Source organism: Rhipicephalus sanguineus, chromosome 3 (assembly GCF_013339695.2).
Source record: "Rhipicephalus sanguineus isolate Rsan-2018 chromosome 3, BIME_Rsan_1.4, whole genome shotgun sequence".
Taxonomy (NCBI): domain Eukaryota; kingdom Metazoa; phylum Arthropoda; class Arachnida; order Ixodida; family Ixodidae; genus Rhipicephalus; species Rhipicephalus sanguineus.
This window is the reverse complement of record NC_051178.1, coordinates 222,460,186-222,474,640: the sequence shown is the minus strand read 5'-3', so window position 1 is coordinate 222,474,640 and position 14,455 is coordinate 222,460,186. Positions and strand designations below refer to the sequence as shown.

Below are 14,455 nucleotides of genomic sequence, written 5' to 3'. Positions count from 1 at the left end.
CATGGATCTTCATTCGGAAGAGCTTTTTCGTAATTGCTTATACCAGCACGTCCGAATTTAATCACTCGGCGGTAAATACCCCCTAAAAGGCCCTGCCCTTTCGAGCTCACGTGCTAGGGTTCCAATTCGAATTTTTTGCTTGCTTTTTAAAAAATGTCATCTCATTAATAAAAGCATATATCCTGGTCGGAGCAGCCGCAAATACGCAGCTGTCAGTAGCGGGCCCGTCGCTGACGGCCCACAGTGAAGCGGCTACCCCATGTTATACGTCCGCCCCTCGCTTTCGGTGGTCAATAGCTGACGGGTAAAAAAACTCAGTTTCGCTTAAGGGCGAAGCAATGAATGCGATACCAACAAATTGTATTGTTAAACGAAGTAAGGCTAGTAGCTAACTCTTTTGGATTCGATCTCGCGTAACTCAACAAAACACTGGTTTAAGGGAATATGGCCGCTCCAGGAACCGAAGCGTTTTCTTGCTCTGAGTTCTCTAAACACGAAGTAAGCGTTGAGAGCACAGCAAGTTTACGAGCCGTCTCCTGATGCCTCGAGATGGCGCGCGCGCAAGCGACTGCGCCCTTCGAACGATGCGGTCCCCTCCCCCCCCCACCCCCCGCTCCCCTGGCGTCCTTTCATGCTCCTTACGAAAGGCGGGCGGGGCGTTTCCTCTCTGATGAGCAATCGACGGCAGGCCCGCACGCGGGAAGATGTTATCTCATGCGCTGTCCGTGCGACGGAGACAGACGGCCGGCTGGCTTAATCTCTGCTTCAGCCGCGTTCGTCGCCAGCGCTCGCGAGCTTTTACCCGCGGCTAGAATGCGCGTGGTGATGTTATTAATTTGGACTTTATACAGAAAATTACGTCAATGGCGACGGCAAAAATCCGCGGAGAGCGTCCATATAATTGTTATCACAATAAACATTTAAAAAAAGTTGAGGAGCCATTTCACTCTGTGAAGTGGATGATAAGCGAAGCTGTTTCGCGCATGGCAAGGAGGTGACATGGTGGAGGACAGTTTGGTATGTAAGGCCAGGTTGTTAACGTTCAATACGCAATATTAATGCGAAAGCATCAGATGCCTTATCAAACACAAAAATTGACCGTCGGCGGCGTCAATCGATTGATGCAAAAAATAATCATGTGATGGCGTCATCATCACGTCATAGATCGTCAAAACTTGTGACGTCATCATAGCGTCATATATCGTGATGTCACGTGATGACGCCATCACGACATCGTCGCTTTACACTGCTTCCGTAATCGGTGCGCCGATCACGGAGCTAGCGCAAAACCAGGTGAGGTGCAGATAGCTTGCAGAGAAGGAGAAAGAGGATCAACCCGTCGATCGAGAATAAAAAGAACCTGGCTTTCGCCTTGGAGTTTCCTTACGGGAATGCATTAGGGACAGTGTGGCTCTTTGGCATTGAGGCACTGCTGTACATCACGGCGTTTGTCTGCAATGTCTGCTGATAACCACATAGATGTATTTAGAGCGTTATTTCATAAAGTGCAATTTTATTGATCTGGTATTCTGTTTATTTGCTAGTGTCGAAAATAATCGCCGAAGAGGTTAATTCAGAACATTCAACTGCATGAGCCCTTATTTTTTCATTAGCGAGTGAAGTATGGAGTTCTCCTGAGATGATTTTTTCCATGAGATTTGCAATGAATCGAAATATTTCTAGCCTTCATAAGAGCCTCCCATAGTAATATTCCGGTGCTTGAATGTTATTGCATTATGCTTCTGTAGTGCACTCCAGGATGTAAAATTCGCTGCTCCAGAGTGCTCCCAGATGCAAAATTATCTGCTCCAAAGTGCTCCAAGATGAAAATTTTGCTGCTCCAAAGTGCTCCAAAACGGAAATTTTGCTGCTCCAAAAATTGCTCCAAATCAGAAGTCCTCGGTAGCATCACTGCTTTCACCTTCTAGTCATCTTCGGCGAATGCATAAGGGACCCTGTGAGTTTTTTAATTCAACGTATCTAAACAATGACTTGCGCATCTGCAGGCGATTTTGTGGATGCTGAGCACGGGGCCGGAGATCAAGAGGTCGCACGGGAGGGTTCTGAGATGCTATCGCACGTGGTAAAAGGTAGCGCCTTTTCCATCCTGTGGCAGATAAGCATCATTTGCCGGCGGGAAGCGCGCGTGAGCCATCGTCTCAGCGCGCGCTGTCTTCTCACTGAACATCGCAGGCCCGACGCAGTAACGAAAGTCTTCGTCGCGGATGTGCTTCTTGCACACAAGTCTCGTAGCCGATGGCTACTTGCCGGTTCTTAGCTTTACAACCCATGCTTCACGCAGTTTCTTGTCCCGCAGGTAGCGGTGCATGCTGACACTGGGCTCCGTTGCGTAAGCCCGGCACTGCGGCACCGAGCGGTAGTGCCCCATGTTCGTCGCCTTCGGAGGCAGCCACTCCATTAAAATGGTTTCAGTTGAGCAGAAAATGTGAGAAAACTTCCGTGTTTGAACAGACCGCAGCGCATGGGGTACTTGAAACTTGTTTTCAAAGCACGCGGCAGCGCTCCACAAGCAGCCGACGCGGCCGCTGAGACCACGTGATCCTGCCAAGCACGTCACGCCGACGGTGGCGCCGGCGTTTCCAGTGGTGGGCCTCGAGGCCAATACGAAAACTGGTATGACGAGACATTTCTGTATGACGAACATAAGTGACACGCGGTAACATGAAAATCATGATATGCATGTCATGTACTACATGATTTACATGCCACGCTCATGGCGCACTCGCTGTCGTTTCGCTAGATTTATATACACCAAAATTGGTATTGGGCAATGTGACTGTATGAAGAACATGAATAACAGGTGATAGCATGAAAACCATGACATCTATATCATGTATGTCATGCTTTACATGCCACGCTCATGGTGCATTCGCGGCCATTTCGCTTGCATGATATACACCAAAATTAGTATTGCGCGACACGACCGTATGACGTACGTAAGTGAAAGGTGGTAACATGAAAATCATGACATGCAAGTAAGTCATTTACGATTTGATTTACATGCCACGCTCATGGTGCACTAGCAGCCGTTTCAGTAGATTGGTGTACACCAAATTTGGTATTGCGCAATGTGACTATGAAGAACATGAATAACAGTTGGTAAGATGAAAACCATGACATGCATGTCATGTATGTCATGGTTTACATGCCACGCTCATGATGCATTCGCGGCTTCTTCGCTAGCTTGATGTACACCAAAATTGGTATTGCGCGAAGCGACTGTATGACGCACGTAAATGAGACGTGGTTACATGAAAATCATGACATGCACGACGTGATTTACATGCCATGCTCATGACGCACTCGTGGCCGTTTCACTTGCTTGGTATACACCAAAATTGCTATTGCGCGATGCGACTGCATGACGAAAGTAAATGAGAGGTGGTAACATGGAACTCATGACATGCAGGTCATGTACGACATGATTTACAAGGCACACTCATGATACATTCGCGGCCGTTTTCCTAGCTTGATATATACCAAAATTGGTATTGCGTGACGCGACTGTATGATGAACATGAATAACAGGTGGTAACATGAAAACCATGACATGATGTCATGTATGTCATGATTTAGATGCCGCGCTCATGGTGCATTCGCGGCCGTTTCGCTAGCTTGGTATACATCAAAATTGGTATTGCGCGACGCGACTGTGTGACAAACGTAAATGAAAAGTGGTAACATGAAAATCATGACATGCATGACATGTACGACATGATTTACATGCCATGCTCATGGTGCACTCGTGGCCGTTTCGCTAGATCGATATGCACCAAAATTGGTATTGCGCGATGTGACTGTAAAGAACATGAATAACAGGTGGTAACATGAAAACCATGACATGCATGCCATGTATGTCATGATTTACATGCCACGCTCATGGTGCATTCGCGGCTGTTTCGCTAGCTTGATATAGACCAAAACTGGTATTGCGCGATGTGACTGTATGATGAACATTAGTTACAGGTGGTAACATGAAAAACCATGATATGCATGTCATGTATGGCATAATTTACATGCTATACTCACGTGCACGCGCGGCCATTTTGCTCGTTTGATATACACCAAAATTGGTATTGCGCGATGTGACTGTATGACGAACTTGAATTAGAGGTCTTAACGTGCGAATCATGTTAGCATGTCGTGTACGGTATGATTTACATGCCACAGTCATAATGCGCTTCCTGCCATTTTGTTAACTGGATATATAGTAAAATTGGTATGGCATGACACGAGTGCGTGATGAACATAAACGACAGGTCATGCATTGTATATACCAGAATATGCCTTTAATTGGCATGGTGTTACTAGATGCGATCGCAAACATGCGATATATGGTGGACTAGATGCCATGGCATGAATGATTTCATTTGGCTCAAAGACAAACAAGGCGATGTATGCAGCTCTTTGCTGGCTGCTTTGCATTACATCGATTCCCACAGCGCGTGGGATCTGCCAGATTTTTCTTGGTTTTTTTTCTTTGCCATCTGATGGCATTCATTTTGCTGACGTACTTCCGTGACGGAAATACGTCATGAAAGTCTTGGTGGAGCCCGGCATAAAACACTTTCGTGTTAAAAAGACGGATTCTCGTCTTCCAGGTGTGGTGTTGCGGTAACGTGGCAGACTCGGTAGGTACGGTACATCGAGGTGGTGGCTTCGACTCCCGCTCACTCGTGTTTTTATTTTTCGAGGTTTTTTTTTGTCGCAGTGCTCATGTTTGAGCCCTAATTACGATTTGGGCAAGACCACAGTTTTTAAAAACAATTTAAAAGCCTGATTTCGACACATAACGGGTGTCCGAGTGTCAGGGTTGTACCCAGCAATTTTTTCAGGGGGTGTTTGTGTGTAGAATGGCTAACTTTGGCAACTGGTGGTCGCTGTGAAGGCGCGCAAGTATTTTAGTGTCACCCGAAAAGTTAAAGCATGAAAAAATTTCGGAGGGTGTCAGAAGCCCCTCAACCTCCCCCCCCCCCCCTTGTTACGGCCCTGCTCTATGTGCAGCGCGCCACCATCCAGCGTGCCTTGTGCAGCGTCCCAGTGCCCAGCGCCACACTGGTCTAATAATCATGTATGGCACTGGGACAGTGCCACTGGGTTTTCCAATATGGTTAGCTAGCTTGTGGGCAATGGAAAAATTCAACGGAACAATACAAATTTCAACTCAGCGTATCACCGATACCACGTATCGCAAACATGCGAAATATTTTTTTCTTGGTTTCCTGATTGTTTCTAGCACGCGGCAGCAGAAAAGCATAGCTCTGATGGCGACGCGCAGTGGCGGAAGGAGCTTTTACTGAAGGAGAAAAAGTGGGACACATTCGTCTCATTATCTCTCAAAGGGCTAATGATCCAAAACGTGCTCTGCACTTCTCTTCACGTACCGCCACCACCAACAGCACCACGTGCATGTGACCATTGTTCGTCCATTGTGATGTGGTAGGTGAGTTTTTGTCCACCATATGCAATTGACAGAGAATGTCAGTGTAATTGAATTAGTGTCTCATGCGCATAGCCTTTTGCCTGTGCTCTGTTTAGCATTACCAAAAGGGACCGTCGCTTTTTTAGTGTGACGGAGCATCACACATATACTATAACAATTTAGTGTGATGATAGAATGTGCAGTGGACACGATCAATTGCTCACAGAAAATTCTCTACTAGTTATCTGGTTAGGTCTCTTTCTGTTTGGAATGACGTTTTGACACCTGTCACTTGCAGAAACCGTATCTGTCACGCTTATCACTAATGCTCCACTGCAATGCGCATCTTGTATCGTGTGGTGAAGCTAAGCATATGACATGCTTTAGTGTAAAGAGCCTGATTGATAGGTGCTCTCTGACTGTTGATCTTCTCTCCTCGTTTACATTACAGCGGCATTTCATGTTGGCACACTATTAAGAATATGCACCATCAAGTTAGTCTATGCTGCACGAAGTGATCCCAAGCTCCATTTTGTCTGCTGCAAACCTGCTACAGAACACAATTCGTTCCAAACCTGTTCTGAAACACAATTCCTTCTGCTTCAAAATAGGTTTCTTCCTGCTCCAGAAATAGCTCCAAATTTTAAAATGGCTGGACCACCACTGAAAAGGTCACCGCTGTATTTCACTTATGTTTATGTGTTTTTTGTTGCATATACAACATGACAGCCAACACGGATGCCTTGGTGAAGTGGAAACTGAAGGCAAAATCTCTGTGAAATGGAACTACATTAGGTAGACCGTGTTGGAATGTGACTTCAGTGCTGGTGAACCCCAGTACACTTCTAGGAACAAAAAGTCACAGACATGGTTAAAAATTATGTGAAGACAGCCGCGCTGCTGTTGACCCAAGACGTTTTTTTTTCTTTTGACTGCGTATAATTCACTGTCGCTGGCACCGTTCTCGCATGGCTCGTGTTTCCCCACCGCAGGTGGGCAAGAGTCCCATCATGTGGGACAGCAAACATCACATGGGCCAGCAGGGAGGTAAAGCGTTCGTTCAGGGTCAGGAGTGGCATACGCATGGATGTAGATGACACATTCTATACGCCGAGAAAGTGCTGAGGAAGCATTAAGAAAGGCTTCACCGAGAGCTCCTCAGCAAGGAAGCATTCAAAGTGACATAAGGCGGATGAAGAAAGACACAGCACTGATTGAAGTAAAGCATATTCATAAAAAGACGTTTCGGTTCTCGCACGGGAGACTTGTTCATAGCGGGCCACATCGCAATAAAGGCTTCCTTACTGAGGTAACGAATACGATAAGCGCAAGGCCCTCTTGAGTAAACGCAGATGAACTCGAAGGCAGCACTGCCTTGCACCGCTCGCTAGAAAAGCAAAAAATTACTCTCTGACACAATGAAAAGCTGCCAAAAGTAAATAAAATACAATTTCAAGACATACATTTTTCTTTTCAAGCAAAGTGTACCTGTGCAAGTTTTATACCTCCACTGATTGGTGGACTGACATCACTGTTGGGTGATGCTAGGGGTCATTTTCATTTTCATCACTTTCAGAGTCAAATTAAAAATATAACCCCCTCTTTAAGTGACAAAAGCGTGCTCATTGCTGCTGATGTGACCATCAACTTTTTCATTTTCACCACTATCAAAAGGTTTTTCCGGGCTGTATACAGTGCATTCAACCCCAGTGTGCTGCGTATGACTGAACACGATCACTTTGGTGAGGGCACCACAATCTCTGACGGTTCGGTCGACATGTTACATTCGAGGACCGACCTGAAAAGTATTCTTTTCCTTTGCTCAAAATAAATATAACCAAAAACAAATAGGGTGATTCCACGTAAGATCGAACAATCGATGGCTGGTCGACCTCTCAAATTTATTTCAAAATTTTATATATTTTTGCCTGATGAGTGGAAAGAAGAGATCCGCAATTTGTTTTGCCGCCAAAAATTTTTTCGAAGCACAGGAAATCAATAATGACGAAGAGGTGGAGTGGAGCGCTCATCCGCTCTGCTGTTTTGGCCAACTTTCGTTATGAATTGCACAAAATATATTAAAGTTAGGTAGCTGAAATTTCTTTAACTAAATATATGCATGTTTTTGCTTCTGCTCAGGTATTTTTAGCTTTGATGTTTAGTATAGATGTTTTTATAAAAAAACCTCAAAATTGGCCCAGGAAATGTTATTTTCTTTACTTTGAAGGTCTTTATCTCGAAAAATCCTTGTAGCAGATCGACAAAAATTGCGCATTACGTTCTTCGCATGCTTCTCTACCACACTGCCGGATCTTATATAACTTTTCAGTGAAGAGATATGACGGGCTAAGTTAAAGAAAATACCAGACAATGAAAACTTCTGACGACAATTAAAAAAAAACCCATTGTTTATATTCCTTAAACTTTGTCCACTTATTCTCCTCCACATCAGCTTTCATAATCATTGAAAACGTGTTGCATAATGTCGTTGCACTAATAATTACAACCCCTCCAATGAGACCCTTAGGCAAGGATTGGCAATTCCGACTTCTTGCCCAGCAAGTGTATAAAATGCAGGCAGGATTGAATTGCTCTTTATTAAAAGCCCAGCAGGTACCGAAAAAGTTGTCGCCGGCACTGAAGACGTTAATTTTGAAATTATTTCGTCACTGCAGCAGCCACGAGCGCGGGGCTCCCGAGCAGGCGCGCGTTGTAAGAGACGGCGCAGTGAGAGCTCGTTTTCGCGTCCTCAGACCGATTGTGTTCGAAACAGCAACACCTCTCGGGTGACTTGAACGCACGTACACCGGTAGTCGCAGTGATCTGGTTAATGACGTCGATCATGGGCGTCGGCAGGGGGGTGCAAAAGGGGCACTTGCCCCCCTCAAGCCACATTAGCACTGTCTCCCACCCAAGCCACACCAGCGCCCCCCCCCTCCCCCAGCCGCTATGCAACACGGTTTTGCACCCCCCAAGAAAAATCCTGCTGACGCCCATGACGTCGATTTCTTTTTCAGGGGGCATAAGAATGTCATCGTTAAACTGTGCGTTCCGTGAAGATATTTCATTGCAGTGGTAGCAAAAGCACGCGTAGCACAAGTAGTCCGTCTCACTGGCAGTCACTGATCTTTCGGGCATTAAACGTTTCTTCAAAGCGTATATGCCTAGGTCGCTAACTCTGTGAAATTTTGGCTTCTTTGCAATATTTAAAGGAGTACTGAGACGATTTTGAGACATCGCAAAAGGGTCATTTTTTGCTTCGTTGGTATGCAGTGTCAATGCTGTCCACACACTGGAGTCGGAGAACATGTATAAAATATTTTAATTTGAAGTTTTCGTCGCTGAGCATCTGCAAGCCAGCTCCACTGCATGGACATTATATCGGCGAGTTAAGACAGTTCCCCCGAGTATGCGAGTTCTGCGTCCTGCATGCAGCCTAAATCGCAGAAATCACTGTCAGGGTCACAGCACGACAATTCACTCATCGTTGTTTACGTGCACCACATGCAAATGACGAATTTGCTGCTAGTACGTCGCGAGTTTCTGTATTTCCGTTACGTCTCACTGCTATGAAACGACACTGAGAAGCCGCCCCCTCGATATCTAAACCGAAAGTGTCTTTTTAAGGTGGCGCTAATTAAAATATGTACGATGCATTCCCAGGCACCACAATAGTTGCTTTAGGTTTCTCGACACCAGTATTTTTATTTAGAGCAACAATCTGAAATTTTTAAAAATTCGTGTCAGTACTCCTTTAAGTTTCTTGTGCTTTGAAAGGTAGTCTCCACAATACACTCATTCCGAGCTATACTTTCTCGCCATGAGACGCACAGGAGGAGTAGAGTAAGAGCAAAGCCACGGCCGCTGCAAAGCACAAGAACTATCCGCGCCGAATGAAGTGTGAACAGCGCTCTGAACGCGCGGCTAGTTCAGGCCGTCTGCTGCTGAAATCTAAGATAGGCAAGCGCATCCGGTTTTGCTTTTCTTTCCTTTGACATTCCATATTTTGCTTTGCCACTGGAGCGCCATGTTCATGCTTTCCACTGATCGCAACGAACACAGGGCGGATAAAATAGCGAAACTCCAGTGCACGTGCGTTCAAGTCACCCGAGAGGTGTTGCTGTTTCGAACTCAATCGGTCTGAGGACGCGAAAACGAGCTCTCACTGCGCCATCTCTTATACAACGCGCGCCTGCTCGGGAGCCCCGCGCTCATGGCTGCTGCAGGGACGACATAATTTCAAAATTAACGTCTTCAGTGCTGGCGACACCTTTCTCGGTACCTGCTGGCCTTTTAATAAAAAGCAATTCAATCCTGCCTGCATTTTATACACTTGCTGGGCAAGAAGTCGGAATTGCCAATCCTTGCCTAAGGGTCTCATTGGAGGGGTCGTAACTATTAGTGCAACGACATTATGCAACATGTTTTCAATGATTATGAAAGCTGATATGGAGGAGAATAAGTGGACAAAGTTTAAGAAATATAAAAAATGGTTTTTTTTTAATTGCCGTCAGAAGTTTTCATTGTCCGGTGTTTTTTTTTAATTTAGCCCGATCATATCTCTTTACTGAATAGTTATATAAATATAAGATTTGGCAGTGTGGTAGATAAGCATGCGAAGAACGTAATGTGCAATTTTTGTCGCTCTGCTACAAGGATTTTTCGAGATAAAGACCTTCAAAGTAAAGAAAAGAACGGTTCCTGGGCCAATTTTGAGGTTTTTTATAAAAACTTCTACACTACACATCAAAACTAAAAATACCTGAGCAGAAGCAAAAACATGCATATATTTAGTTAAAGAAATTTCAGCTACCTAACTTCAATATATTTTGTGCAATTCATAACGAAAGTTGGCCAAAACAGCAGAGCGGATGAGCGCTCCACTTCACCTCTTCGTCATTATTGATTTCCTGTGCTTCAAAAAAATTTTTGGCGGCAAAACAAATTGCAGATCTCTTCTTTCCACTCATGAGGCAATAATATATAAATATTTGAAATAAATTTGAGAGGTCGACCAGCCATCGATTGTCCGATCTTACGTGGAATCACCCAATAGCGCATGCATTTTGGACCTAAGATTTAGTGCTTTGTTAGGTAAAAGTGGAACATACCTGCGTACAGAATAATTAGATACTTAACTACATGGTAATTAGAATTAATTATTGAAACTTTCACAATACAACATATTACCTCATATTATTTCTTTAAATATAATATCGGTGCCTTGGAATTATGTTATGTAAATTTGATACATTTGCAGATAGTCTGTCAGAATTAGAAGGGAATATTGGAGTAGAGTGCACCTTGGGAAAGAACGGCTGTCTTGGCATAACTTTAATGGACAGTAGCTGTAAATAATTTTATCTTCTCAGATGGTAACCTTTAAACGTTTCGTTTTTTCTTATTTTGGGTGAAATAGGGGAACTGCAGGTGGAAAAAAATGATTTGTTTTATTTTGTCCTGCAGGGTATTTTGGCCAGAAGGTGCAGTTAACAGAAATAGTAAAATGCATTCTCCTGAAGTGCCCTTAATACATGCGCAGGCTGTTGGCCAAGTTGCAGGGAGAGGTGCCCAGGGATCCAACACCGTGTGATGTGTTGCAGCTGAGTGCGCAGGCACAGCGGGCAGCACGCAGCCTGTGTCATCAGATGGCAGCACGTGGCGGCAGTGCAAACCTGCGGCTTGGCCCATCACCTGTGGTTTGTTCCACCCCAGCTGAAAGCTTTGCCCAGCGTACCGATTGCGCCTACGAGGCAAGTTTCACTCACTCTGTTATATGAAAGCTTGTTGCATTCCTATGTGCCACATTGTGTAGGTCGCATGCTCATCATGCTTCAAGCCTTGCATGTTCTATATTTGGCCTGCGAGATACACAGATGCATAAAATAACGATGCATAATTACAACTGCATAAATTGACATGAAGCATGTGAAATAGAAGCACTGCGTACACCGCAACCTTCGTGAACAATAACTCCAGTAACAAAATGGCTCATTGGGCCGGTTGGTACATCTTAAACTGAAATAAAGCCATTGTTTTCTCCTGGCTTTGTTTTACCTTAAACAATAACAGCATTGGTTCTAAAAGAATTGTTCTTTTTCGAAATACATAGTGTTAATGATTTTTTAATGCCCACAACCACATTGCTCTGTTTTGTTTATTCTTCTAAAGATACAGCAAGCTATCACAGTACAGACCCTTTTCATAAATACGCCACCTGGCAGTGCGCATTTTCATCAGTTTCGATTTGCAAGGAAGTGTGGGAAAGTCAGTGCCATCATGAGGGCATGACTGGAGAGGGGGGTGACTGCATGTCTGTGTTGGCGGAATCTCATCGTCTGTGTCCTTGATCATGCTTTTGGTGCAATCTCTTCGTGTTGTCCTTCACAGCGATCGGATATTTCGTGCCAATGTTTAATGTTTGACGGAAGCCCGTCTGATCGGGATCTTTTTTTTTTTTTCACTTGTGAAAACGGCTCCCGTGTGGGAGCCGAAACGTCTTTTTCTGTGTGTTTTAATTTTTACTTTGGTCGGCGCAGTGCCTCGTGGTTTTTTACCTTCACCATCAGGGAGCTGGTCGAGCAGTTTGGCTGCTTGTGAACTCTCTGCTAACTGCTCGTGAACTGCACGTGAACTCGCACTGCTGCCTTTTGGAAACACCATTGGTAATGCTATATTGAAGTAATCATGGTTTGGCAGCCCTGTGCAAACCTATGCACAACTTGAAACATTTCTCTACTGAATCTCCATTAACATGATGTATGGGCGAGTTGGTAATTCATCATCCGACTCATTGCCGGTGATGTCCGGTTTTGTTTCGGCCGACAATGTGTGGTGCGAGTATGAGCCCCGTGCCAAGAAACCATTTTGTCCTTTTGTTCGGCCCACTCCAAAGTGGTGAAGTGAGGCATGGCTAAACTCAGCCTCTTGAACACTGTTAGGTTGTCGTGCTTTCGCAGGTGTAAGAACAGTTTTGCAGGTCATTGTGGACGGCCTTGAGAAGGCTAGTTATCTGCAACATGTCCTTACTTCTATTGCTTACAGTCAGCGCTAGTCCCTGTCGCCTCCCTTCGTCCGTTCATATTTTTTATGCGCTGTAAGATTTTCATTGGCACCTAATATTCATGTCGCTTCATTTCACTTTTCAACTCACAAGTTTGAGCGTAATGAACCTTCATTTGCTCTTTTTCATATGTGCTTTTAAACGGGGGCAGTGCCAAAATATTTTTAGCAACGAAGCTGTCTAAGCTGGAAAAAGCTCTGGGATCGTCCGCACAAAACTGGGTGGGTATCTGGCACAGAAAGCAGGTATGTGCCAAGCAGCTCCTAGCATAGCATAGCCATGCATAGTATAGTATAGCAAAAGGGTGGGAAAGGGAAGTGAGGTTAAGGAGAAGTGATGCGAAGGTGAGAAGAAAGAGATGGTAAACCATGGCATAGCCTTGTATAGTATAGCATAGCAAAGGGATGGGAAAGGGAAGTGAGGGTTAGGACTGATATAGCAGAAGAATTGACATTTGGGAAAGTCGGAATTGGTTATGCATTTAGAAAAGGGCAGCGCGAACAGAAGGACACAAGATAGAAGTAATACACATCACACAGCGCCGACGCTGTGTGGTGTGTATTACTTTTGTCTTGTGTCCTTGTGTTTGCGCTGCCCATTTCAAGATGCATTACTGATGATAGGGTGAACAGGAGGGAAAGGAGAAGGTGAAACGGTAAACCATAGCATAACTATGCACAGTATAGCATAACAATTGATGGGAAGGAGAAGCAGGTTCCAAGCAGGTCCTAGCATAGCATAGCCATGCATAGTATACTAAGGGGGTGGGAAAGGGAAGTGAGGGTGATGAGGAGTGATGTGAGAAGGAGGGAAAGGAGGGGCTAAAGCGTAGCATTGCAGTATGTTTGGTACAGCGCGAAAACGACGTTTTCGCACTGTATAAACATATGCTGCCTTGCCAACTAGCCCAACTTTCAATACTATTGCATTGAATTGTCTTGTATAGTATTGTATAGTATAGCAAGGAGGTGGGAAAACGACGTATGTGCCATGTAGCTTCTAGCATAGCATACCCACATGGGTCAAACTGCGCGGTGCATGGGGCAGGACACGAACAAGGAAGTGAGACAAACATGCGCGAACTCGATTTATTGAGACATGAAGTCAGCCTTTTAACAGCGGAGCTGTTATAGCCGGGCGTAAGATGTAATCCGTCGACTGAAAAAAAAAAGCAGTTGGTAGGTATGGGCCACATGAATTAGGCAAGCCCCGCCACAGAGTACAAGCATTTATGGGAACTATATTGTCACGTGGTCGTGACGTCGATGAAGGCAGCAGTCGGCGTGTCCAAGATGAAACTTTTTATTTGGCTGAACTTGTGGCCGGGAAACGGAAAGGAAAACTACAGCAATACACACTGTACACTGACAGTCGCGATCAGAGCGTCGACCGTCGATAGACTGAACTGCGGCAAGGTGCGCCGGCATTTTATTAGGTGCGGCATCGATCATTCAAGCCTTATCGCTGGTGGCCGTGTCAGTTCGAGAATAATCTCAACTGTTCGTGTTTGTGCGCTCAAGCCTATAAGAAGATTCTAATATAATCTGGAAGGTTCCCAGACATTAGGGCGCGGCTTGCGCAAGGTGGCGGCCACGCGTGCATTGGACTAGTTACATAAAAATGTCAAAAAGAAGCGTGCGTGGCATTGCCCCCCTCTGAAAAAGCATTGTCCCGATGCTCATAACAGAACATGGAAGTGGGGAAAAAGTGCATACACAAATAGAGTACAATGATAAAGGAAAAAGCAGTCATAAGGTTCGCTAGCGCGTATAAAACGGCTTAAGGTGCACAACATGGACGACTTCAGGTCGTGCGCGGCGCCGCTGAGAGTTGGTGATGCCGTCCAGGATGACCTCGTAGTCTAGAGTGCCGAGATGACGAAGAAGCTTGTGTGGCCCGAAGTATTGCCGAAGAAGTTTTTCACTAAGTCTACGTCGGTGTATCGGCGT

The 14,455-nt window shown here is 45.1% G+C and overlaps 1 protein-coding gene across 1 annotated transcript in view; it reads left to right on the top strand.

Moving 5' to 3' along the window:
- The window catches only part of LOC119388332 (golgin-45-like), a 185,662-nt gene that overhangs the window by 149,337 nt on the left and 21,870 nt on the right, over nt 1-14,455 (top strand). Inside the window, 1 exon segment of the mRNA XM_037656037.2 lies at nt 10,986-11,196. Coding sequence (XP_037511965.2) covers nt 10,986-11,196 — 211 coding nt within the window.